Here is a 25,371-nt window from a genome sequence, read left to right as displayed (position 1 = left end):
GGGTAAGGATATATTGTGCAGATAAGATCTCTTTGTTTATATTCAATTAAAGCTGTTTTTGCGTCTGATTTTGGATGAAACTATAGTGCAAAGTACTGTGATTCAAGGAGAACAGTTGTCATTAGAGTGCTTGTAATAAAATTGCTCTCATGTGTTATGTAGTTGGTCGTCTAACTCGTACATCAATACTGTTCAGTTCCAAGGCACAGCAGTATTCAGTTCCAGAATACACCAGGCATAAAGCAGTAGGACAAAGGCTCCCCTTGTAGGTGTTGGTGTACAACATTTGATCATCTTTTTTTAATGGCTCTTCAACGTTAAAATTCTATACAAAGTGATTCCTAGGTACTTTAAACGGTCATTGTGATTAAGATTAACCTTCAAAAACAATTAGGAGTTTGAGGTTGACCAGTTGGGATAAAGCTTCAAGGTTTGAAAATATTTTTCAGGTTTTGCAAGATTGTTATCATGTTTATGGAGGGTTTTATCTATATTTGCTTGTTGTCAGGTGGTGGAGGGAGAGGTGACTGCACCGGATGCCAGACACAAGGTGATGGTACGCATACTGAGGGAGGATGCGACACCAGCAGAGCAGCGGCTGTTCCTGGGCGAGGTTAAGCAGTACCGGGACCTGGACCACAGGAACGTGCTGAGTCTGGTGGGACGCTGTCTGGAAACTCAGCCGTACCTGGTGCTGATGGAGGCTTGTGCGGTGAGTCTAAGACTTCACATCCTAGGATGCTATAAATTCCGGACAGCCTATGCTGAACCAATGTAGGCTGGGTCTGTGTCCCAAGTCGGGTATTGTTCACTGGTACGGCGGTTTGGTCCTTTATTACCGGGCAAAATAACCAAAAATGGCATTTATATTAAACTGGTTTATCCATTGGGTACACTTTGATCTGATGTTTGTCCATAATGATCCTCAGATCTACAAGATTATGCCTAAACAAGATCCAATTCGGTCCCTCTTCTTTTTTTACATGCAATACAGTACGTTTACTTTTTTTGGCTTTTATGGAATATTTTAACACAATAGAGCTACATCAGCTTATTACTCTCAAGACCATAGACTAAGTGTTAGAAGAGTCTTAATGACTGTGATCGTAGTTCTACAGTCCATTTTTCACTTATTGGAAGGTTTAAAATAAAAAATACAAAACACAACATTGAACTTGGTAAAATGATTCTCTCACTTTATTGTTTGACAGTGAATATAACACAGCTGGGTAATTTTTGAATAATGGATTTTGCAGGGTGACCTGAAGAGTTTCCTGCGTAGTGGCAACACTGTGTTGTCAGAGGAAGGTGTCTGTCTGTCTGTCATGTGTCAGGTGACGGAAGGACTGAGACATATGATCACTAACGGCTTCGTACACACGTAAGTACCAAACGAATGTAACTAGCTAGTGTAGGGGTCTGCAAGTCCTCAATATATTCAGGTTGGGTCGGGCCAGAAATCATTTTCGGGTCAAGCTTGGGTCGTATCGAGCTGAGCCGAGCTTTTACTTTCGCTATCGCAGAAAGACTGCAAAGATGCGCGAATGAAAGTTGTCGATTATACTGTGATTGTGGTTTAACTCCCTTTTTTTGTCTTTTTACCTTTAGTGAAATACTTTTGCATAGGTGTATCTCAATAGTTTTTGTCTTAAATTCTCACAAATATCTTTCTTAAAAGTGTTGCATTTCTGCCAAAGCCGATGTAACTGAGTCTTTAACACGGAACACATCTTTCTGTAAAAAATTTATGGAATTTCATTAAAAATGTGAAGGAGACAATGCAAGACAAATGTAGTGTAAGAAAAATTGTCCACTTTTGTTTTATTGAGTTAAATATTCAGATAAATAATTGTTGTTATAACTGTAACAATTGATTGCACCATTATTTGTTTTGTTTATTTCCAATATGGAGATTCTACCAACAAATTTATTCTGTTTATCTAGAGCTCATATAATATGAGTGAACCGGGCAGAACAACGCCACAAACCACAGAATTGTGTGATGATTATATTCTCTGATGAATTGTTAAGTAATGCAACATCTTGTGTATGAATTGCAGAGACCTGGCAGCCAGAAACTGTCAAGTCACTTCAGATCTGACTGTCAAAGTTGGGGACTACGGCACCAGCATAGACACTTACAAGGTAATTGTGGCACACATTCACTACTCAAGTTAATAGACTCAAAACAACCATACCTGCTCTGATACATGCCAAATAGGTGTTGAAACCTCATTGGATGGTTGTTTTTCACCTCCCTTTGGATTCCCTGGAAGCTCCTGCCGCTGTCAGCTTTAACCTCAGCTTTATTTAGCAAGAAATCTGAAAGTTGGATTACTATTTTGCTCTATACATCCATAGAGAAGTAAGGTATAGAGGAAACATGCTTATGGGTTAACCGTGGAATCGTGTTCAATGTTTATCCATGGATAACACATTAGTTGTATGATAAGTATTAAATACATTTTTGGCAACATGATGTATTTTTCTTTAAATTTCAAAATAGTAAAACTTTAAATGGGTTGAAAAAATGAATTAATAATATGCATTTACTTGAATGAAATTAGGTTTTTCTCAAATGATTCCATATTCATAGTATATTTGTGATTGAGTAATTTAATCAAGTATTCAAGATATCTGAACACCATTTCCCCAATTATTAGACTTTTGCTCCCCTCATTACTACAGTTATGAATCTCACCGTAAAATATGCTGCAGTTTACTCCCAATTAGCCGATCCCTTAAGTTTTCCGAGGTCGTTTTCGGCCAAATCATGTTCACATCATTAGATTATGAAAATATCCCACTGTTTATATTTTCATGATCTACTGATGTAGACATGATTGTGTCGAGTTATAGCTCAGGTGAAACTCAAACCAAATATAATTTTATTATTTTTAAACTAGAAAGATCCATGGTCTGTTTCAAATACTTTCTTTCAAGACTATTAAAAAATTGTTGAGCATGTTCGTATTTTAATTTCTTTAATAACACCACCTAATAAAAAAAATGTTTTTATTAAAATTCTATTTGATCATTTTTTGTTTGCTACCTATTGTTAAAACATATTTATTTAAAGTATTTGAATTCATAATGTTGTTCCATAACACCTAACCTAAAAATCTACGCTACCTCAGTGTTATCCTAGATTATCGGTAACCAATGTGGTTTCAGTCCCCACAACCTTGGTTAATCGGGAGTGTATTGTATTAAAATAATTGTGACATCCCTTGAAGATCTGAGTAAGACGACGTTGTTATTTGCAGGACGAGTACTACATTGCTGGAGACATAGCAGTACCAGTGAGATGGTGCGCTCCAGAGACACTGCATTGTACAGACACCACCATAGAGACTAAACAGGTGAGTGGGGACCGAGCTTGGCTTTGTTATTTGCAGGACGAGTACTACATTGCTGGAGACATAGCAGTACCAGTGAGATGGTGCGCACCAGAGACACTGCATTGTACAGACACCACCATAGAGACTAAACAGGTGAGTGGGGACCGAGCTTGGCTTTGTTATTTGCAGGACGAGTACTACATTGCTGGAGACATAGCAGTACCAGTGAGATGGTGCGCACCAGAGACACTGCATTGTACAGACACCACCATAGAGACTAAACAGGTGAGTGGGGACCGAGCTTGGCTTTGTTATTTGCAGGACGAGTACTACATTGCTGGAGACATAGCAGTACCAGTGAGATGGTGCGCACCAGAGACACTGCATTGTACAGACACCACCATAGAGACTAAACAGGTGAGTGGGGACCGAGCTTGGCTTTGTTATTTGCAGGACGAGTACTACATTGCTGGAGACATAGCAGTACCAGTGAGATGGTGCGCACCAGAGACACTGCATTGTACAGACACCACCATAGAGACTAAACAGGTGAGTGGGGACCGAGCTTGGCTTTGTTATTTGCAGGACGAGTACTACATTGCTGGAGACATAGCAGTACCAGTGAGATGGTGTGCTCCAGAGACACTGCATTGTACAGACACCACCATAGAGACTAAACAGGTGAGTGGGAACCAAGCTTGGCTTTGTTATTTGCAGGACGAGTACTACATTGCTGGAGACATAGCAGTACCAGTGAGATGGTGCGCACCAGAGACACTGCATTGTACAGACACCACCATAGAGACTAAACAGGTGAGTGGGGACCGAGCTTGGCTTTGTTATTTGCAGGACGAGTACTACATTGCTGGAGACATAGCAGTACCAGTGAGATGGTGCGCACCAGAGACACTGCATTGTACATACACCACCATTGAGACTAAACAGGTGAGTGGGGACCGAGCTTGGCTTTGTTATTTGCAGGATGAGTACTACATTGCTGGAGACATAGCAGTACCAGTGAGATGGTGCGCACCAGAGACACTGCATTGTACATACACCACCATTGAGACTAAACAGGTGAGTGGGGACCGAGCTTGGCTTTGTTATTTGCAGGATGAGTACTACATTGCTGGACACATAGCAGTACCAGTGAGAGGGTGCGCTCCAGAGACACTGCATTGTACATACACCACCATTGAGACTAAACAGGTGAGTGGGGACCGAGCTTGGCTTTGTTATTTGCAGGATGAGTACTACATTGCTGGAGACATAGCAGTACCAGTGAGATGGTGCGCTCCAGAGACACTGCATTGTACAGACACCACCATAGAGACTAAACAGGTGAGTGGGGACCGAGCTTGGCTTTGTTATTTGCAGGATGAGTACTACATTGCTGGACACATAGCAGTACCAGTGAGAGGGTGCGCTCCAGAGACACTGCATTGTACAGACACCACCATAGAGACTAAACAGGTGAGTGGGGACCGAGCTTGGCTTTGTTATTTGCAGGACGAGTACTACATTGCTGGACACATAGCAGTACCAGTGAGGTGGTGCTCTCCAGAGACACTGCATTGTACAGACACCACCATTGAGACTAAACAGGTGAGTGGGGACCGAGCTTGGCTTTGTTGCTGGATGAGTAAATATTACTGGAGATATAACAGGATGATTTGTGGCAATGGTGTCTAGGGATCCACTTGTAGGGGAACATAATGGGACAGCATTCCAAAACCTCTCAGTATCAGAACTTCTTTTGACGATTTAAAGTATTTTTATCAAAAATGTTGCACATTGCTTAATGCTTTACTACTTTTTGATAGGCTGTATAGCACAAAATCCTTTGTATCTAAATGAGAATGATAGTAGAGGGTGAAAATGAGAGGAATTATAGATGCCTAAAGGTTTTAGTTCTTATACCCCAAATTTCAGAACTAAAGAAAGTCTACTCCTAGTGATGCATACAAGAGATAAGAGATTTGTCAGTTTGTTCAAGACAGGTCTAAAGCAAGAATCGACTTCCTTCAGCTTTGTCTCTGTAATGTGGTTTCATCAATCCCTAAGGTTTGTAAATGCTTGAGTTTTAGATTCTTCTAAATAATTCTTCCCGTGGAATGAGATTAATCTTGATTAAGATCAACTTTTGTTTCCATTGTGTGGTTCTCTGACATTGAATTGTTATTAAAAGCTGCTCTTTACTTTTTTCCACACCCATTGTCTCTCACCCATCTGATACTGAACATGACCGTAATCAGAGTTTCATTCTAACAACATCACCTCCTGCACTATTCATTCATATTTAGGGTTTCTGATAAACACTTATCCAAGAGTCATCAACCAGGTTGGTGTGGAACCACCATTTTTAGATTTGGGATGCCAAACATTTTTCCATGCATTGTACAATTTGGGGCAGTACATAGCAAGGATCGGATAGAGTAAGAACTTAGAACTTCATCTCGATCTAATTCCCACTTTGTGATGTCTAGTTGATAACAAGGGCAAGTTCCACATTTCTCCAGATTATACTTTTATCCATTTTCATATTGATTCCACGACTGCATATGCTTCCTTTTCAACCATACTGTGCTTTAGTTCACTATAAGACAAATTCTTTGAGAAGAAGGCTACAAAAGTCTAGGAAAAAAAGAATATTTATAAACAATCAACATAAATGGACATTTAACAATGTTCAACATCAGTAAAGAATATAGAAGAGAGAATATAGAATAGTTCCTGTTTTTCACATACATGTTAGCAGTTTTTACAATATTTGGGTTTTATCATGAATGAGTGTCTATCATACTCTTTTTCTCTATAACAAAGGCCAAAACGTCAAAATATTTAATTTAACTCAATTTTATTATTATTGTTATTGTTATTGAACTTGTTTATTACTTGAAGCTAAGAATCAGCAGAAAACACAAGTCAATATTTTGATTGATAAGTCAATGCCCTTTCCACTCCCACTATCAAGTGTGCTGAATATTCCAGAAAAATGGGATATTTACTTTCAAAACAATTCAAATATTAGAAGAGTTATTATATAATTTTTACGCATTGTGTAATAGAATGTAAAAAATCAAATTACTCTTTTTTTAACTGCGTCACCCTTGACATGCTAGAATTATTTTTCCCTTGATAAAACTGAGGGCATTTCATGGTCATAAATTATATAAATGTGCTGAAGGTTCTGTAGGTCTTAGTCCCTAGATAAATATGATATTTTGTGAACTATATTGTTCTCATAAACACTGGTTTAGGTAAGAAAAACATTTCTTGTCTGTTTGATTAATTTATTTTTAATTTATAGAATTCTTCTACTATGTTGGTCTCTGATTTATAAAACAAATTTTTCTTGTTGGATGCTGGGTGCTGAGGCATTTTAATCTATAATTAGTAATTATTAGGAAACAAATCCTTCTCATTTGCTAGCAGCCTCTGAAATTGTTAGAAATTGCTGATCCGAGTCTAAATCATGCCAAAAAGAAGGGATTCTATAGTCTAAAAATTCTCCCAGCTCAGCTTCGAATAATAAAGAATGGGAGGCAATGCTAAACATTGAAGGCCACATTTTTGTCTAACAAAGAAATCTTTAGGCTAACTTTTGTATGTGCTATCTTTCCTCTAAGTCTGAAGAGAAGAAATTTACAATGCCTAGAAAAACAACTCCATTTCATTATTTATTGCGGTTAGATAAGCAAACAGATAACTGTTATGTAATCTTAATCGATTTAAAGCTCCAAGACCTATATTCATATTCCTTTATATTATTTGCTGTCCAGTTTTTAAAATGTTTTTGTTAGTTTAAATATTTCTTTTGTAAAATAGCCAGTTTTTATTTTTGAAACCCACTCAATTTTATCATTGTTTTTCATTTTAAGTGTCAAAATGTTAGTATTTGTATTTCATTTTTAGACAATGTACAGGAGATGTAATTGCTCATAATTTTTTTTTTATGTCTTTGTACCTACTTGAAGATTATTTGAAACTTTTTATTGATTATAGGTTTTTTTACCCTAAAACCTAATTTGAAAGTTCTAGTTTGAAATTATTTTCAAATATTTTTATCTACTTTCACCATGAACATGCAACCTCGCCATTCACATTAACACTCAAAGGTCTGATGATATTGTGAAACATGTTCATTAAACTAATTGAAACACTGATCTAATGAATCACTACATCCAAGGACACCTGACAGTCCGTGTGATTGTGTATTTCCCAGTTATCACGTGGCAACGGTTCTCTTTTGTGATCTCGTGTAACCGTCAGCTCATTACTAAGAACATGAAAGGAAATCACCCACACACTCACCGATAAAGATTTAGCAAAATTGTAAAAAAACCTATCAGATAGCACAAAGTTTGAACACACACATGTGACGAAGGAGTGATTCTTCATGAGTCCAAGTTGTGACGTGACGTCAATGGGCACTAGACTGAGTGTCCGAGGAACTTATCAGCTGATAAGGGTTTATAATGAACTAGTTTCTGACTTTTGGACCATTCATTGTTGGGTACGGATGGAAACCGGTTCAAGACCTGATTCATATGGAAAATGTGCTTTTACAAGTTGAAGTTGGTGCTGGATGGGGGTGTGGATGTGAGTGTTTTGCGTGACTTAGTGTGTGTTTTATTTTAGGAGTGCTATAAACTGATAATCTCTAACCAATTATTTTAGATAACGCAGATACAAAAAATGAAATTATAATAAAAGTAAACTAAATGTAAAATACACTTTGAATATTTTGCTACAATTAATATATAATCTGAGTTAAGAGTTTTTAAGTAACTGTTAAGTCTCTGTAAATAAAATAATTGTCTTTTGACACAAGACACAACAATACCAATTTTTCCGTCTAAGACTCTAGTAATACAAGTATTAAACAATTATATTGGTATTATAGAACACTTCTTTTATTAAAAATAAAATATGGTTATTTGAGGTTGAAAACTCTGAGACCTTTTAAACAATGAATAAACAAAAAACAAAAAACAGATATCAAATGCCAGACCAAAATGTTTGATTCTTTTTTTTTAATACAAGAAACAGTACAAATAAAAAAAAAATTAAAGACTGTTATAATAAATTGTATTAATTCCACCTACAAAATGGAATTATAAATTTACAGAACAATTTAATTTGGAACTTAAATCAGTAAGATTTTACTTAGGTTTAATAGAAATAGATAGATCATCATAACACAAGTAAAGATAATTTACATTAATGTGGTTCCCCAACGTAAATTTTGTAGGTAACTTTAATAACCAAAATCTATTATTTGTTATTTTTGAAAATGAGTTGCAATTTTGTTTTTAACTTGTGAGATTTTATGAGTATAGAATACACATTCATGGGGAGGACAGACATATTAAAAAAGCCTTGAGAATGGAATTATAACAAAACTGTTTGAAGAAATTAAATGTTTAAAAAAAAAAACATCTTGTTGTAATTTGTCTGAACATTTTATCTGTTGTTAGTTTATATGTTGTGTTTACGTGTAGGCCTCATTAATTAGAATTTTTTTTACAAAACAGCTTTTCTTGCAATATAGGCCTACATACATAAAACTCTTACTTAAGAAAAACACAAATCTTCATAGATTTGTTTGTAGACAAGCTTTCTTTTTCCATTAAAGAAACATTTTCATTGATCAAGTTTCGATCTAAAATTTTACCCATCAACTATAATTTTGCAGAAAAGGTAGTCTTTGGTAAATGCGGCCCTGGTACATAAATTTTAATAATTTGCAACTATCAAAAAAGGCTATGCATCTGTGGAACGGTTTCTGTTTCGGCATAGCTAGAAAGAATGAGACTGAATAAAACAACCTAGATAAAAATTGTATTTTGTTAGAAGAGAATGTAAAATATTTTTTTCTCTTAAGGCAGCAATCTACAAACTGAAAGAGCTTTTGCAGAACTTTGTCAAACATCATCTACTGCGCATAGCAAGGAGTACCTGTATTTGTGTGCTGTAATGAAAAATGACAGTTAATGGCAGAATTTTGACTAAGGTTCGTTTGATAAAAAAAATCCATATGAAAACATTGACAAATAATTAACGTGCACATGTGACTGCTGCAGGTGACCCCGGAGGCCAATGTGTGGAGTCTGGGAGTGTTGTTGTGGGAGATATGTCAGCTGGGAGAGATGCCGTACTCTGAACTCTCTGACGACCAGGTAACACGCTGTCAACTTATCATGTCTTATTATGCAATCTTAGACGATAAAATTATCAATTATTTTACGATTTTGTGAGGGGGAAGTTTAAACCAAACTCACATATTACATAGGCCACAAAGTTTTCTTTTCTCTTCCTAAATTCTAAGTACTAGGTTAATTTCTACTACTACTAGGTTTTTTTTACACAGTCAATTTCTTTACTTTTTTTTAATCCTACGTTAGTGATACCACATAGTTTTCTTCCAGGTGCATTTGTAAATATGAGATATTGCCAGTCGGCAGCTTTAGGAGTAACAGTACCTCAAGTGCATCTTTCTAGGAACTGATTGAACATTATTTTGATCTCACACCTCCCCCGTAAAACTCCTATTAATCAGTTGAAGCCCGAAGAGTTGCATAGCACAAAGCCCGGCTCCGTGAGTCACCGATGTTGTTGTTTTAGTTTGCTATATATTTTTATAAATATTTAAAGTAAGAGTTTTTTTATTTCATGTACAATTTTGTTGATTATATACATGGTTTTAATACGTTTTTGTATTAATATGTATAAAAAGCATTGTTTGTCTAACATTGTGTCTTAAAATCAAAGACACCAACGAAGGGTTAATATGAGTGATGAAGCAGCGCTGTTGGCTGAAGAGAAGGTAGAGTTGCAATAGTTCATAGGTAAACAACAGAGAGAAGTGTTTATTTTGCGATGAAGTGTATTTTTTGTATCACTCACTGATCAATGCTGTGTGCAGTTTGCCTTTTGTTTGACATTAAAAATAGCTTTAATGGGCCTTGAATGGAAATGAAATATGAATTGGATTTTAAAAATCGAACAATAAACAATTGTTATTTTCACAGGCAATGATAGTTGCCAGAATGAATTAATACAAAGAAAAAACTAATGTATGTGGTTCACTAGGTGATAGTGAAGGTGCTAGGTGGAGGTGTGAGGTTGCCGCCCCCCGCACTACATCCCCGACATGCCCCCGCCTTGTACAGTCTCATGTGTCACTGCTGGGGCACTGCGGCGACCCGTCCCGCACTGGACCATGTGCAGGCCATGCTGAACCATCTGCACACCAGTCACAGTGAAGAGGACTTTCAGCGTAGGTGGGACGCACTCAAACCCACCACCTCCACACCTGAGGTAGGTCAAGTGACCTTTGGTAAAGTGAAAATCAGCTGGGGTGGGCATCAGAACTTGGAAACTAGAAATTAATAAAAAAAAATTGTCTAGTCGTTCTTTGAACCATCAATGTTTAGTCTAAATATCTTTAATCCATCTGAAAAGAATGTTTTCAATCCAAAACTGTCTTTTTGATGAATTTTACTTCATTATCAGGATCCTTCACAAACTGCCCTCACCTTAAACTTCTGAAATACTAAAATTGAATTCTTGCTGTAGCTGTAAGCAATAACGAAAATACAATGTAATATAAATCAGGAGTTTTGTTTAGGTTTCAGTATGAAATCTGTGAACTTTTGCAATATTAGACTCTCTTCTAATTATTGCTTTCACATAACATTTTGCATTTACTTTTAGCAAATTTCTTACTTCCAAGATTTTTATTTGAAATACAGTTTTTAAATTATTTTTGGACAGTATTTTGGACATGTTATCTGTTTTTCCACACAATAAAATATAAACACAAGCATGTAAAAATATGCACAGAGAAAATAACTGATCAGAATCAAGTGTTTTCTGTGAAAGATATTTTGTTGTTAAGGTACTCCCATCTCCCTCTTCCTGCCTACTCATGTGTTTGTGTTTTAATTATTTGCTGTGTTCTTACATTTCCAACATTACAAGAGATAATTTAAGATTATAAGATTATTGTAAGATTATTGTGTTGTTATTGATTGATTGTAAGATTATTTTCTTACATTAGCTCAACCAGACACTTTAAGCAAATCATTTCACTGAGACAGGAAAACTTAATCATCGTAGTCATACTGGGAACTGTCTTTGGTTTTTCAGATAACGCTAGAAACAATGACAGCCAGAAGTGACTTTGACTCTGGTGTAGATCTAGAGATAAAGTCAACTGACAGAGACATCCTGGATCTGGTCAAGAAGTCCTTGTCAGATGTCAACCTTACTCCTGGCACATCCTCGCCCCAGCTCTCTGTAGCCAGGTAAACTAGTGTTCACTCTGTTATTAATTATCATAAAAAGTTCCTCTTACAACGACTTTATTCATTCCAAAACACCATTTGGATTCATCAATAAGCATTTTATCAACATTGTAAAATTTAGATCGTTACTCATGTTTGTTAGAATGGTAGGGCCTGCATTGTTTGATATGAACGTCCTTAACAAAACAAACAGGATGGAGTTGGTGAGTTAAATAAATCAAGGACCCAATATCAACATAGCATAACATTAAACACAAGATGTTTTAGTGTTGATATTATAGGGTCAAGCTCCTAAACAAAACAACAAGGCAATTATGTTAAAAGTTTCTCTATAACAGATTTTTGTTTACTTTCAAACACCATTTTGATTCTCACAAGATAAGAAAATTAATCAATATAACATAACATTATGACATTTAGACAAGAAATCAGTATTGACGATGTCTATTGTACAATATTCTCTGTAAGTAGTCTTTAAGTTTAATATTGTGTTTTCATAACTGACTCCATTCTGTACAAAATGTGCAATATGAATAAAGTTATTTTGATTGATTGATTGTAAAACTTGTATTGATTGATGACAAAGAACTTGAACTTATATCTACTTGGATTTGTAACGTGGTAGTTCCTAGTTTGATTACTGATTACTGACACTAGTCCTACATTGACTGTCCACAGCAGTTCCGGTGGAGAGTTCTTCTCCCAGACTAGTCTGCCTGTGTTGAAGAAGCAGCAATCGCCCAGTCTCACTAACCTACATGGCTCCGTGGAGGATGTATCAAGGACTTTAGAGGTACTTTAATTGTTGTTCATATCACACCGGTAGGTATTAAAAACTCTCTGAGCTTATCACTACCATCACTGATCCAAAGTATTTTCATTACTTTAATTTTTACAGGGCTGCAAAGTTATTTCCTTATACATAATAACCCTAATAACAAAGTTTTTATGACTTAAAATAATGTTGAGAAGATCTATTTCTTTTCATTTTTATATAGTCAAAAAATATATTCTTTCAGGCATTTATTTTGAACTAAAATTTTAGTAACATAAAACTTTTTACTTTCAGGGGGAAAAGAAAGAAGTTAGAGATACAGAAGAGTTTGACTCTTGGTTGAGAGGAGTTGAAACAAACACCGAAGAGGATGTCAAGTTTGTCAAGAAAATCTCAGAGGCAATAAAAGACCTGGACGATGCCTTGGCGCTGGAGAAAACATCCTCATCTTCAGACGACTCTAGACAGGAGAGCCCGATGAAAGAAGACAGAAACCCAGTGTTGGACTTTAGGTTGGGTCCGATGAGCAGCAACAGAGTGACAACAGTGGGGACGACGCAGCCTGACAGTCTAGTGGACAGCTTGAGACGAGACTCCTCAGGGACGGACACGGAGGAGGAGACTTGGCGAGGGAGGATAGAGCGGGGAGAGTTCTCCGAGAAGGTGAAGGAGAAGTCCAAGAGTGTGACGGATCTGATGATACTGACACACATTGAGAGTGAGGGAAGTGAGACGGACTCGCTGCCTTCACTGACTAGGCAGTACTCGGTGGACAAGAAGAAGAAGTTCACTGGAGTGGGTTTTGGCAGTGAAGGTAACATTCGGGGTGCTGTCCTGGGGGAGGAGTTCCAAGACGCCCTGAAGCAACTGCAAGCTGAGTGGAAGCTGCGGGACATGGAGTCTAGAGAGAACTCTCTGCAGTTTGTGAGGAGTGAGCAACAACCTGAGTTGGATTTTTTATCCAATGAAGCCTCGGAAAAACCCTCAACCCCCTCATTGACAACTTTTTCAGAAACCGTTTTGATCGCACGATCTGAAATAGTTGAAGCTAAAATTGTAAATGACAACTTTCAACAATCCTCTCCAGCAGCTAGAGTTCAGTGTGAACTCTCACCGAAATCAATGAGAGTTGTGCAAAGTCCAGAGACGAGCGAGTCGAGCCAGACGTCCTCCTCTGAAACCTCAACACCGACACAGTATGAAGTGATTCATGTGAAAACGTTCATTGATAGTGAACGAAATCACAGTGCCACGATAAATAACAGAGAAATCACAAGCAAATATGATAAAGACACTGTCGGTAGCACCAGTGTTAACTTAGTTCCTAATAACTGTGTAGTAGAAACAAAAAATGAAAATTTAGCAGACAGTAGTGTTGATGTATCAATCGATAATGTCCAATTTAAGTGTTTAGTTAGCGAACAAAATTGTAAACCTGAACCCTCTGAGTGCTTAGTTGTAGATGAAGATTTGCTCAGTGGTTTTGCCAACCAAGATAAAACAGATGTGGAACTTTTAACAAATGAAAATGAAATTGAAAAAAATGTTCCTTTGACAGTGAATGATTTTTTACTACTAAGAGATGAAAGCTCTTGCACGTTTGTACCTGAAATTGTAGTTACGGAAGCAAGTATTTTGGATGTGGACAGCGAATCAGAGAACGAGATGGTTTTACCAAATGTAACACGTGTAAGAAGAAACATCAGATTGGTCATGACAAGCTCTGACTCTGAAAACGAAGACGACAACAAAGTTTTAGAAGATATAACAGTTTCTGATAAATCTGAGTTTACAACTACTGGTGTAGTAACAAGCACTCCATTTGTGAGGGAGCGAAGATGCATTTCAGTCGATGAAAGCGTTTCAGACGTTGATCCAACTTTTTCTGAGACAACAGAATCTTTTTTCGTCTCCAGTAAACCACCTCACAATCAAGAGTCCTCTGTTATTTTAGGGTCATGCGAAGATTTCACTCTTGATTACTTTAAAGGGCTGAAGACGACTTTTGGCAAGCAAACTAGCGATGAGTCCACTGATGAATTTTCAAAAAGTGAAGATGAAATGGACGATAAGCCCCTGAACAATTGGGACGAGTTTTTAGCCGAAACTCACCGCCAGAGGCTACAAAGCAACATTGAAGACGTTAATAATGATTTAGAACTCAACAACAAAAATAGAGAGGAAAACACTTTTGATTATGCTGATGAAATGGATATCCTTAATCCCAAGATAAAGTTTGACGATGGTTTCAATTCTGTGGAAAAAACTGTAATGATGTGTGATCAGATGGATATTTTTGAAAATCTGAATGGGAAACACAGCCAAGATCAACAAATGGAAGAAGTAAAAAATCGTTTGGAGGACGTCGCCAAACTGTCTGAAAGTGAGTAACTTAATAAAATATTTTGCTAATTAATTACGACATGTTAGGGTAACTTTGGTAGCAAGATTCTTAAGAGGTGGAATGATTTTACTTAAGTGATGGTTTTATCAAAGATTTGTACTTTTAAATGTCAAAAATATCAGAAGATTTCTTTCCAACATTTTTTGGCAAAAATTCTCTTTTATATTTTTTAAATTATGTTGATCCATTAGTCCTACAGGTAGATTTGTATTCAAGTTTTAGAAGAATTCTATCTAGCACTGTGTGTTTGAGGTAGATGTAAACAACAAAATATCAGCTAAAACAAAGCTCCACTTAGTCTAAGTAGACCACCATGATTCCATCTGTTGCAGGCTTCTGCTTTAAGAACCACAGTATGACCATGGAGGATGACGAGGACGGGAAGTTGTTGACTCCGGACGATGAGCGGAGCAGCGACTCCGGGTTCCGGGATAAGGGAAGTCTCAGTGAGAGTGTGGAGGACGGATGTGACGAGAAGTACAACCTGGAAGACATAGAGGCGGAGCTGGAGCAGGGAGAGGAGCAGACTACTGAGACTGAGGTAAATACACTGGGATGACTGGATTGTTGTGTTTATAATATTAGCTAAATGAGTATTCATTATGCATTGTAAACACCGTGGTTCAGACGTATGATTAGAATATGTTTCCCTGAAAGCGCTGTTAAGTAGGGTGGACTTTAAGAGCTACTTCTCATAGTTTGTGGACTAACAATGGTAATTATTTAATTGCATTCCTGTTGATAATTCTGTCAGGGACAGCTAAATATACACCGAGCTAATGTCCGGTATTTTATTGTCTTTTTGTGTCAGGATGGACTTTTCCTAATAATTATATGCTATTACAACAAACCTTAGACCCTTTTTCATATTACCAATATTTAAAGATTTTTAATGAAAAATATATACATGAACTGTTAAAATGAAGCATGGATCTAAATTTAAAATCTCATTCTTCCTTGAAGTTGAAATCACGTTAAAGTAATACTTTAGTTGTTGATTTTCTATAAATGCTATTGTGTTCATTTAAATGCGAGTGGGCTAATGGATGTTTTACTGGTTTTAGGTGGCAAGAGATCAGCAGGGAGATGTGGTAACCACCATCCAACTCTCAGAGGATGTGAAAAATGAGAGGCATGAGGAAAGACTGGACAAACTGGATATTGCTCTGGACTCAGATATTGACCGCTTTTTCCAAGCAAGTCAGACAAAAGGCTGGTACCTTCACCCTCCACCGGGCACAAGCTTGGACAACGATGGATGGCTGCCTACAGAGGCTGAAGAGAATGGAAGGAACTTGGACATCAACGAGGAATTTGTGACAGCAATCAGAAATGAGCTGAGAGAGAAGCTGCCTTGTGCACAGAACCCAGAGCGAGCAGAAACTGAAGAGGATGTGTCACCTGAGGAGGAACGTACGGATCTGGTGATTCAGTACAACACCTACCCTGCACCTCTCTCACCGATATTTGAGGAGAGAGAGAGTATTAGTTCCAACCAGTCGTCACTATTGTTGGATGAAACGGGGAAGAGTTTAGAATCTTCGGGAAAATCCAGTCCTGTTATATACTTGGATGTAAATAAAGTGGAAGACAGCTTGAGGTTTGAAGAAGACATCAAAAGTGCTCTTGATGTTTGTAGCTCTGAGAGCACAGAGAGTGACAACGTTCTGGTCACTGTGGAGGATCTGGAGGGTGGAGACAAGATACAAAAGGTAAAAGAAAACCCCAAGGAGGAGATAGATGATCTGTTAATTGTGGATACTGAGACAAATGACGTCATACTCTATGAAAGTCAGAGACCAAAATCACAATTAGCCTTTGTCAAACAGGTAATGGAGTCTGTGGCGAGCAGCCCAGCCAACTCAGAAACCTACACCTGTTACCACTCGGCAGACGATAACATGTTGTCAGTTGATAGGAATAACCTAACCTGTACACCGGACAGCTGCACTCTCTCACCGATGTCCACTGGTTCAAGTAGAACAGGAGCGGCTGTGTCGTTCTCATCATCAGAAACTGGAGGCAACTTGTCAGGCTTTTACCTCTCTCCGTCATCTGTAAGGTCAGACTTGTTTGACAGCGGCCCGCCAAGTTTACCATTTGATTTGGGGCTGATGGATAGGGAGGTTGTAGAACCTGTAGAGGAGATCAAGCCAAATAACGAAGCAGAAGAAATCGTTCAAGACTTGGTTGAAGCTGGAGTGCTTGTAGAAGAGAGTGAATCTAAATTGAGTGAAACAGTTGAATCTAGTGATTTGACCGAGACAGAAACAGAAGTAGATAGTGAAAAATCAAATGATGAAAATATTGAAAATGCACAAGAAACCGATCCCGACACTCTCCAAATTTGCAATACGCCAAAGAACGACTGTGACAGGATAGATAAACTGTTGAGCTCAGAGGTGCAAATCCAAGTGCCTGAAAGTGGGTTGGAGATTAATTCTACGCCGCAAGAATGGTTGAAATCAGTGTTGCTTTCAAATTCAGAGAAAGAAACCAAGAATGACAAATCTGTTAGTTTGAACCCCAATATGTGGCCAAACGCTGAGGAATTGTTGCCCATTGTAAAGTGTGAAGTCTCGGTCAACTCTCCAGAGTCTCCGAGTGTTGACTTGCTGGAGATTGCCGCAAAGTTCTACGATGTTAACTCTACCCTTGCAATATCCACTCCAAATAATGTGTCGTTTGATGAGAGCAAAGACAACTCCCAACTCTCTTCCTTCACCTCTACACCTACTGTTGAGAGTAAGATGTTCTTCACCAAACTCATGAAAGCCGAGACAGAGGTAAAGAGTGTCCCATCGTTGAGCAGTCTAGCCAACGAGATCATTCTCAGGTTTCCCACAGAAGAAAAGAACACCTCCGAAGATTCTCCTGATGACTCTTCAGACAGGGAGAAGATGCTGCAAGGAATGACGTTGGCGTTAGAATCATCTGTTATGTCCAAAGCTCCAATGCCTTCCCCTGAAGATGCTGATAAAGGTGTGTTTCTAAAGTATCTTTGAAGGGTTATTTAGGTTAAATGGAGGGTGAAGAAGATTTCAAAGAAAAATATTAATAATTAAATGAATTTAAATCTAAACTGTACTAAGAGTCCAAATGTTTTTATAAATTGTTAATTGTAACTGAATTTGGCTGAATCAAACTACAATTAACTGAATTAAGTTTTTGGCCTTGAATTGAGTACACACTTGTAATGAGGCTCGTTTGAAACACAATGAAAAGGCTTGGGTAGTTAAATTAATAAAAAAACCAAATCCATGCATATTTTCTATAGCTTTTTAAAATACTTGACATTAAATAAATATTTCTACCTTTCCCCAATTTGGATAACTTCTTCTTATGTGCTCAATGTTTTATTACTCACCATAAAGACTAGACTTAGCATCATCCACACTGAGTAAAATCTTAGTCTCACCAAAGTCACCTAAACTGACCATGTTTGTTGTTGAAGGCTCGTGGCGACCGACGATGAACCAGCTGATGGAGCTAACGAGCAGACCAGAAGCAGAGGATATGATGACAACATCGTTCATTGACGCTGATAACGACAACGACAACGACAACTACACTCCGGACTGGGAGAGCGACAGCTCTGACGACTCGGAGGACCACTCCAGCTCTAGCGGTGAATTTATCTGGCGGGTGAGTGAAGACTATGCTAATACTGTTTGAACTGTGGTGCAGCAAGTACTCATTAAACTTACCTATGTTTCAAAATAATTTTTACATTTTCAACCCCGACTTGAGGCCACATTTTTAAAAGAAAGCCAAGTGGCAGATTTCAAGTTTTTTTCTGAAAGGGGGGCTAGCTCACCTGAAAAAATGGGGCTAATAGTCTATGGTGCTATTTTATACAGTAAAACGTGTTATGCTTAGAGACCTTTTTGTAGGTAAGCTAGATGAGCTGAATCCCTTAAAATCACCTAACTTTTAGCTAATAAAAAATTAGCTTTCTCAAATGAGTCGTGTAGTAAAAAGAACTTTTCATTCAGTAAAATGTAAGGCATTTGGGCTTTGATATCATAATGATTAGTGGGAAATATTTTTTAAATAAATTTATGTAAGTAGTTCTGTGCCATCATACTATTTAAATTGCTTATTGTTAATCTTATTCCTTCCTTCAAAGAGTGTACTTATTTATGTGAGTAAAGGTTAAATAAATAAACATACACCACAATATAGTATTTTAAAATCATAGATCCACCAAATAGAACCATACCTGCTTTAAGTGGAAGTTCATTTTGTATTGTATTACATTGCTGTTGTAGTTGTAGTGTAAAAAAGGCTTGCTTTCTTGTTTTTATACTTTTGGCTTTTGTTGTTGAATATTCTTCCCATTCCTATCTTTATGTGTGCTCTTTTTATACTCTGTGTAGTAGGCCTATCCTTCTCCTGTCTTCTTGCTCTATGTAGTCTAATGCTTCTTCTTCTTCCTCTATGTAGGATGGTGACAAGGAAGAAGCGGTTAGAGTGGTCATAGCTTGTGATGACTTGGAGGTACGGACTGTTCTTTTCCTTCTCTCTCTTTATCCACCTCTTTTTTAAGTGTTCCTTTATTGCTTTATTGTCCATGATCAAAACCTCGTTTGTTTCTATTATTTTAGATTGCATGGTTATGGATCAATATTATATACCATATAACTCGGCTGAGGGAAAATTTTTTATGGTGTAATTTAAAAAAAAAATCCCTGAATGCGGATTTAAAAAAAATTGCATGCTTTTCATTAAACATACACAGAGTGTCAATAAAAACAATCTAATCCAAAACTGTTAAAAAGTTTAGCGCGTTAGCGGTGCCAATTTTAAATTTTCCTGTAGCATTTATGCAAATAGGCTAACATTAATTATTTTTTGTCATACTGCAGCAAACCAGCCTTTTTAAATGCACACATTGCGGGTCTAAAGTAGCATTTTTACTCTCTTGGCAGTAAAAAGCGTTTTAAGCCCCTCGGGAGTAAAAATTAGCTAGTCATGACAAACCTGTCCGCACGCGGTTCGTAGGCCTACAGCTTAAAAAAAAATTAAGTAGGGCCTATATTGAAGCGCTGTTGTATGCCTAACGGTCACGGAGAAAATTAAAAAAGTTTTAGTTTACTTGTTTATGGATATATGTTGATAAAATTTGGCAAATTTATTTATTTCATCTTATAATTGACGTATGGTCAAAAAAAATCTGTTTACCTTCCCCGTAGCAGCAAACCTAAGCACTCGTTAAATCTAATGTTTTGTAAATTGGGAATAAATATGTCTTATTTATAGAAATACTTTAGTAAAAATGTAATCAATCAGATAAGTTGAAATTCGCTTAATCCTTAATCTGCAGGTTTGCTGCGGCGGGGGTGTTTAAATTATAGTGACGATACTGATGATCCTACACTATTGATTAGGGACAAGTTGACTGGATGCAGTTTGCAATTACTGAAACTATTTGTTCATTTTGCAGCCACAAGAAGGTACGTCTGATCGTTCCATGGCAAGGATTTCAGAAGGGGAGGAGGAAGAAGAAGACGATGATGAAGATGATAGTTCAAGCTGCGGTAGTACGACAGAGTTCACCCCTTCAACTTGGGACAGGAACGCCACCCCGACAAAATCTGCACTGCGATCAGCTGAGAAAAAGAAGGTAAGATTTTTGTCATGACTTGTACGTGTAATAATAATGATAGTGGATCGTTGATGTCATCCAGGAGGTAGTTTAGGCAATACAGAGTGTGAAGTCACTCTTGATGTGAAGAATACATTCAACTCCGCCAGGTGGAGTGATATGCTGTGGGCGTTCGAACATACGTTCCAAGTTCCTCCCTACCTCTTGATGAGTCCTACCTCTTGTGTATTGCTTTTGACACCACCGAAGGTCATCGTCGGATCCCTACCCTTCTAGGGGATCAGTCCTAGGACCTGACCTTTGGAACGTGTCTAGAAATGCCCGACGAGACCCCTCTCATTGGCTACATGACGATGTCCTCTCTCTGGTTGAGACAAATGTCGTAGAGACAGAGCTAAAACTCAGAGTAGTGGTGCTCCGAGTCAACGAGTGGATGCCATGTTAGTTTATTCCTACTAGATAAAACAGGATTTTCTCATATGGTGAGTGGGATGTGTAGAGACTCTGGGTATGGACAATCTGTCTAATGGCTGTTGTGTCCAGGTGCTTGGTGCAAGACGCAACGTTAGCTTCAAGAGACAAAAGTACCACTGCGTGTACGAGTATCCCAGAGAGCCAGGCTCAGATGACGAGAGCTGCATACAGCGACCATGCTGGCAATCCCCCTCCACCTACGACTACTCTACATACACAGGTGACAGGACTATAACTTTAACTTACTCTATGTCTCGTTAGTTAATTTTTATAAATTTTCAAATCATAAATTCATAAACAGAGATGTATTTAAAAAAAAAAAAATCCGGGCTTGGTGTTCTCTTATACTTGTATAAATTAATGCATTGACATTGTCATTCTAGCCTATTACGCCCTTTTCCAATCTTTATTTTGTTTTGCAGTTGAATTTAAAAGATAAAATATATTTATGCAAAACAATAAAAGGAGACATTTGTGACTACACTTCTCTAGCCTAGTGAGTTGACCTTTGAATTTCTTTGAGCTAACTGACGTTATGTTTGGCAGACTGGGAGTACGGTGAGGGAGAAGTAGAGAGTGAAGAAGAGGAAGAAGAAGATGGTGTGGGACCTCGCCAAATTCCTGAGTCGGAGTACGACTTCTACAGACTCAGCAATCTGGACTTTGACATGATGACTCGTAAGTGACTTGTAATATTTGTGACTTTGTAGTGTTTTCCACAGGGAGAAACTTAATTTCCTGTAAAGCAATATCGGTAATGCAACAGTTACTACGGGTCAAACTGCCATACGAAAACATGATTGTGTTGAAATTCTGAGTGTGTCTCTCAAGGAGTAATAGCATTGACTTAAAAAGTTATTAGCTCAAACGTCATCACAAGAAACACAGTAGAGGATTTTTCAAAAGTCTTGATACTTGACTTCTTCGTTACAAACAACCTAACAAAATAATAATTGCAACATCAATACTATACATACACTTTACATACTTTCTCCAGCTTCTTTAAGTAGTAACATACAAAACACCTATTTTACTTATTTCCTGATGTATCAGCAGAGATGAACCTGGATGATGGTGAGTTCTTCATCAGCAGCTCAGCTCGTCCCTTCCAGATGGGTGACTCATGTCAGTTCTTCCCTGGCAGTCTGGGGTTCAACGACGACGACTTCCTAGTAGAGTTCCAGCCTTGTGCGGCCGATACAGATGCCCTGGTCATACCTCGGACTGGTCCTGCCTCTCTGGGTGAGTGTACAGACATTTAAGATTAGTTTATAGAGTTCTAGAGTTAATCGTACTTCTAGAGTTAATGAAATTAATTGGCATAGTCAAAATCCAAAGAATTTATTGTATTAGATAACATTTCATATTTTTCCCAAGTAACATGAATTATTTTTTCAGATGAAACAGTGAACACCGAGTTGCTGGAAGTAGATCCAAAAAGATCATCGGGAAAATTGAAACCTGAAGAGCTACAACTGACGGCTGAACTGTCTGGAGAATCAACTCCAGCAGAAGTGAGTCCAACACTAGGAGAACTGCGGCATACAAGGGAGAGACTAAAGCTGGACCTTGGTAGAACAGACTCAGCAGGTGAGGACAGTGGGGTGGGATCATCTGACAGACTGGACGAGGAGGAGTCATTAGACAAACTTCAGGCGAAGTCATCAGGAGATGTAAAGAGAATGAACGACAGGAAGGTGGAATCATCAGAAGTAGTCAACAGGGTAGAAGGCAGTAAGGTAGAACCATCTGGAAATGAGAAGAGGGTAGAGGTTACCAATGTATACCAATCTGGGAATGTGTATAAGTTAGAAGACAGTCAACTGAATGGGTTGGAAAGGTTTAAAGTAGTTAAAATAGAAACTCCTGTAAAATCTGTCAATCTTGAAGAGAAGAATGTGCAGAGTCAAGAAAATTGTAGAGTTGAACCCAGTTGGATGGAGTGTGTAGATAAAGCAATACAAATCAATGGTAGAATGGAGTCCTTAGAAAATACAGATACAAGAGAGGAAATTGAATCTTCAGCAAAGTCAAGTGCTGCTGACAGTTTAAAAGGAAATATTGATTTGGAATTTCAAGAAAAGTTTAAAGTCGTAGAAGGTTGTTTGGAGAGGAATCTAGCTGAAGGCAGCAAAGGAAGTTCTTTGCACGACCAAGATGAAGTTGAAACCAATGTTGAGCTGTTTGGTAAGCTAGACAGAGGAGCGACCGACCCGGGGGAAGACAGCGGAGTGGGCTCATCAGACAAACTAGATCAAGTTGAAGACAACCAACTGGGATCTTCTAAGAAACAGGATAAACTTGAGTCATTAGTATCTTCTTAAAGTCAGTCTTTAATTTCCTGTCGTCAAATCTGTTATAAACTAAACAATGCTCTACTCAATCCTTTTTTTGATGTCATGACTGAGAATATGGCAAACTCTGAGGAAAGTTATAGATTTGAAATTTTTGAACCATGTTGATAATTTGTGATAATTTAGATTAGATTTTACATCTACGCTTTAGTGAAATAGGCTCCTAATCAAAAACCGTATGCTTTGCATTTTATGATTCGGGCCAATGAAATGTCTATTATATTACAGGTAGGTTAATCGTACCAGACCTTTTTTGAAGACAGTCGGAGCTTTTTACTGCTTTTAAAATTATTTCTATCCGTCCAGTGATGCTGGTTTTTATACACATCTGAAGTAAAACACGGCGTTGATGGAAGAAAACAAAACACTAGTGTTTTGCGGGATACTTCTTGACATTGTCAACTAGTTGTCAGTAAGTTGACTATTGTTTTACATTGTACATATTATGTTATCGGCATTTGGTTTTTGTTGTGTAAATGTTTGTGTGATTTTGCTGTGTAATGTTTATACTTTTACCATTGTAGAGATATAATTTACTATTTATTTTTATAAGAGTTGCTTTCAAAATCAGTCATCCTGATTTTATTTGGAAATGCTCGCAATCGGTTTTTTTTATTACTGTTACAAACCTGAACAGTATTGTTGTATTTGAATATGTATATACTGCAAATATCTACTTATACCTACATATATACTTACCTGTAACATTTTATTGTATTGAGCAGTATTTTTTTTATCAACCCGCTTATCAAAGTATTATTGTTGTTTCTGTTTGTTGAATCATTTTTTTATTCACATTGGTGATATACCTCTACTTAAACCGATGCACTGCAGAACTTTGATTCCCGTCCATTCTCGGTCAATTTGCACTCCCCGTCGTCCAAACTTTTGACACCAATTTAAGTTTCCGTCTCAGCCTAGCATAACTTGGCCGTCAACAAAGATCTGAGCCTGCCTCATTAGGATGTACATAATGTTATTAGTATTTATGTATCGGTTTATGTTTTTCAATAATACAACATACCACGTTGAGTCTGTTTTTTTCTTTCACCCTTGAATCAGGAGGTATTTCATTTCTAGTAAGTTAGTAAGTATCTATCGAAAACCTTTGTTGGTTTTGCTGAAACTATTACGAATAATTGTATTACAAAGAATGCAATATATAATATCTCTTCGCAGAACCCCAATCCAATGCACCAAAGCACTGAAGTCATGCCTCAATGAATTAGACAGACGGACCAATCACTCGGAGAAAGCTTTTGGTTAGCTATAGTTAAGAAATTGCCAGCTCTGGTGTAACTCTTGAATGGAAACCAAGAGCACCATCCTATGGATCTTATTTGTTCTCTCTGCAACTGTAAACGTTAAGCTAAAGTACAGATTTAAAACAGTTTATAACTTTTTATAAAGAACGTTTTAGCAAGAAAGTACTGAGCTGAAGATTACAGATATTTCAGAAACAAGCTCAGTATTGAGATTTTTTTCTAGTTGGAAAATCGCAGCAAAAGAGAATGAATAGGCCTATCATCCAGTAAGAATTTAGCTTAGGAAGTGTGAATACCTTAATACTTTTCAATGAAATGGCGACCATACAAAGTAGGTATTTTAAGCCAAGTATGAAAGGAGATGAGTGGCACGATCTTGTAGTCTCGTTAGTGACTAAGGCCAACATATTCTTTAGACACAGCTGTTAATAGCCCATACAGCCAATGGCAGCTAAGGGACCCACAGTTTATAGTGGAATCTGAACCACATTTTTGCCTTGGTATTAACGAATTGGCCTAATTATTAGTACAGTCCTGCGGATAGTCATAGTACTCACTAGTGCGGACATTAATCCACACCAGGGAGTATCGTATCCACAGTGCATGCCTATAAATACAGTATCCACAATTCATGACCTAGCAGCTGTATTACAGGAGGTCGCCACCGTCCTACTAGTAGTATGGTCAAGACAAACGATCTATCCTTTAAATAAGTTTCGAAATTATCATAAAATTGGATTAAAAGATTTGGCTGACAAAAGTTTGTAATGACCTGATCATCACGTTTCTCATCTTGAATCCAAGAAGTTTAGAAACAAACTCGACTGAACATCTTAAA

The 25,371-nt window shown here is 37.6% G+C and overlaps 1 protein-coding gene across 5 annotated transcripts in view; it reads left to right on the top strand.

The window, feature by feature from the left end:
* The window catches only part of LOC128999301 (uncharacterized), a 70,753-nt gene extending 46,453 nt beyond the window's left edge, over positions 1 to 24,300 (top strand). The window contains exons 6-23 of one of the 5 annotated variants that reach the window (XM_054425725.1): positions 509 to 712; positions 1,257 to 1,381; positions 2,061 to 2,145; positions 3,267 to 3,362; positions 9,428 to 9,523; positions 10,437 to 10,664; positions 11,496 to 11,653; positions 12,332 to 12,446; positions 12,723 to 14,811; positions 15,165 to 15,373; positions 15,897 to 17,814; positions 18,287 to 18,477; positions 19,279 to 19,332; positions 20,279 to 20,458; positions 20,984 to 21,134; positions 21,461 to 21,592; positions 21,968 to 22,156; positions 22,313 to 24,300. In XM_054425725.1, coding sequence (XP_054281700.1) covers positions 509 to 712; positions 1,257 to 1,381; positions 2,061 to 2,145; positions 3,267 to 3,362; positions 9,428 to 9,523; positions 10,437 to 10,664; positions 11,496 to 11,653; positions 12,332 to 12,446; positions 12,723 to 14,811; positions 15,165 to 15,373; positions 15,897 to 17,814; positions 18,287 to 18,477; positions 19,279 to 19,332; positions 20,279 to 20,458; positions 20,984 to 21,134; positions 21,461 to 21,592; positions 21,968 to 22,156; positions 22,313 to 23,238 — 7,146 coding nt within the window. In that variant the 3' untranslated portion in view covers positions 23,239 to 24,300. Of the gene's footprint in view, positions 1 to 508; positions 713 to 1,256; positions 1,382 to 2,060; positions 2,146 to 3,266; positions 3,363 to 7,854; positions 7,944 to 9,427; positions 9,524 to 10,436; positions 10,665 to 11,495; positions 11,654 to 12,331; positions 12,447 to 12,722; positions 14,812 to 15,164; positions 15,374 to 15,896; positions 17,815 to 18,286; positions 18,478 to 19,278; positions 19,333 to 20,278; positions 20,459 to 20,983; positions 21,135 to 21,460; positions 21,593 to 21,967; positions 22,157 to 22,312 lie in introns of those variants that run through there. The other 4 variants (XM_054425722.1, XM_054425721.1, XM_054425720.1 and 1 more) reach the window with 4 other exon arrangements.
* Positions 24,301 to 25,371: the final 1,071 nt, after the last annotated feature.

Source organism: Macrosteles quadrilineatus, unplaced genomic scaffold (assembly GCF_028750875.1).
Source record: "Macrosteles quadrilineatus isolate MER2022 unplaced genomic scaffold, UCM_ALF_1.0 Scaffold_8__2_contigs__length_117827958, whole genome shotgun sequence".
Taxonomy (NCBI): Eukaryota; Metazoa; Arthropoda; class Insecta; order Hemiptera; family Cicadellidae; genus Macrosteles; species Macrosteles quadrilineatus.
This window is presented reverse-complemented; position numbering and strand designations above follow the sequence as displayed.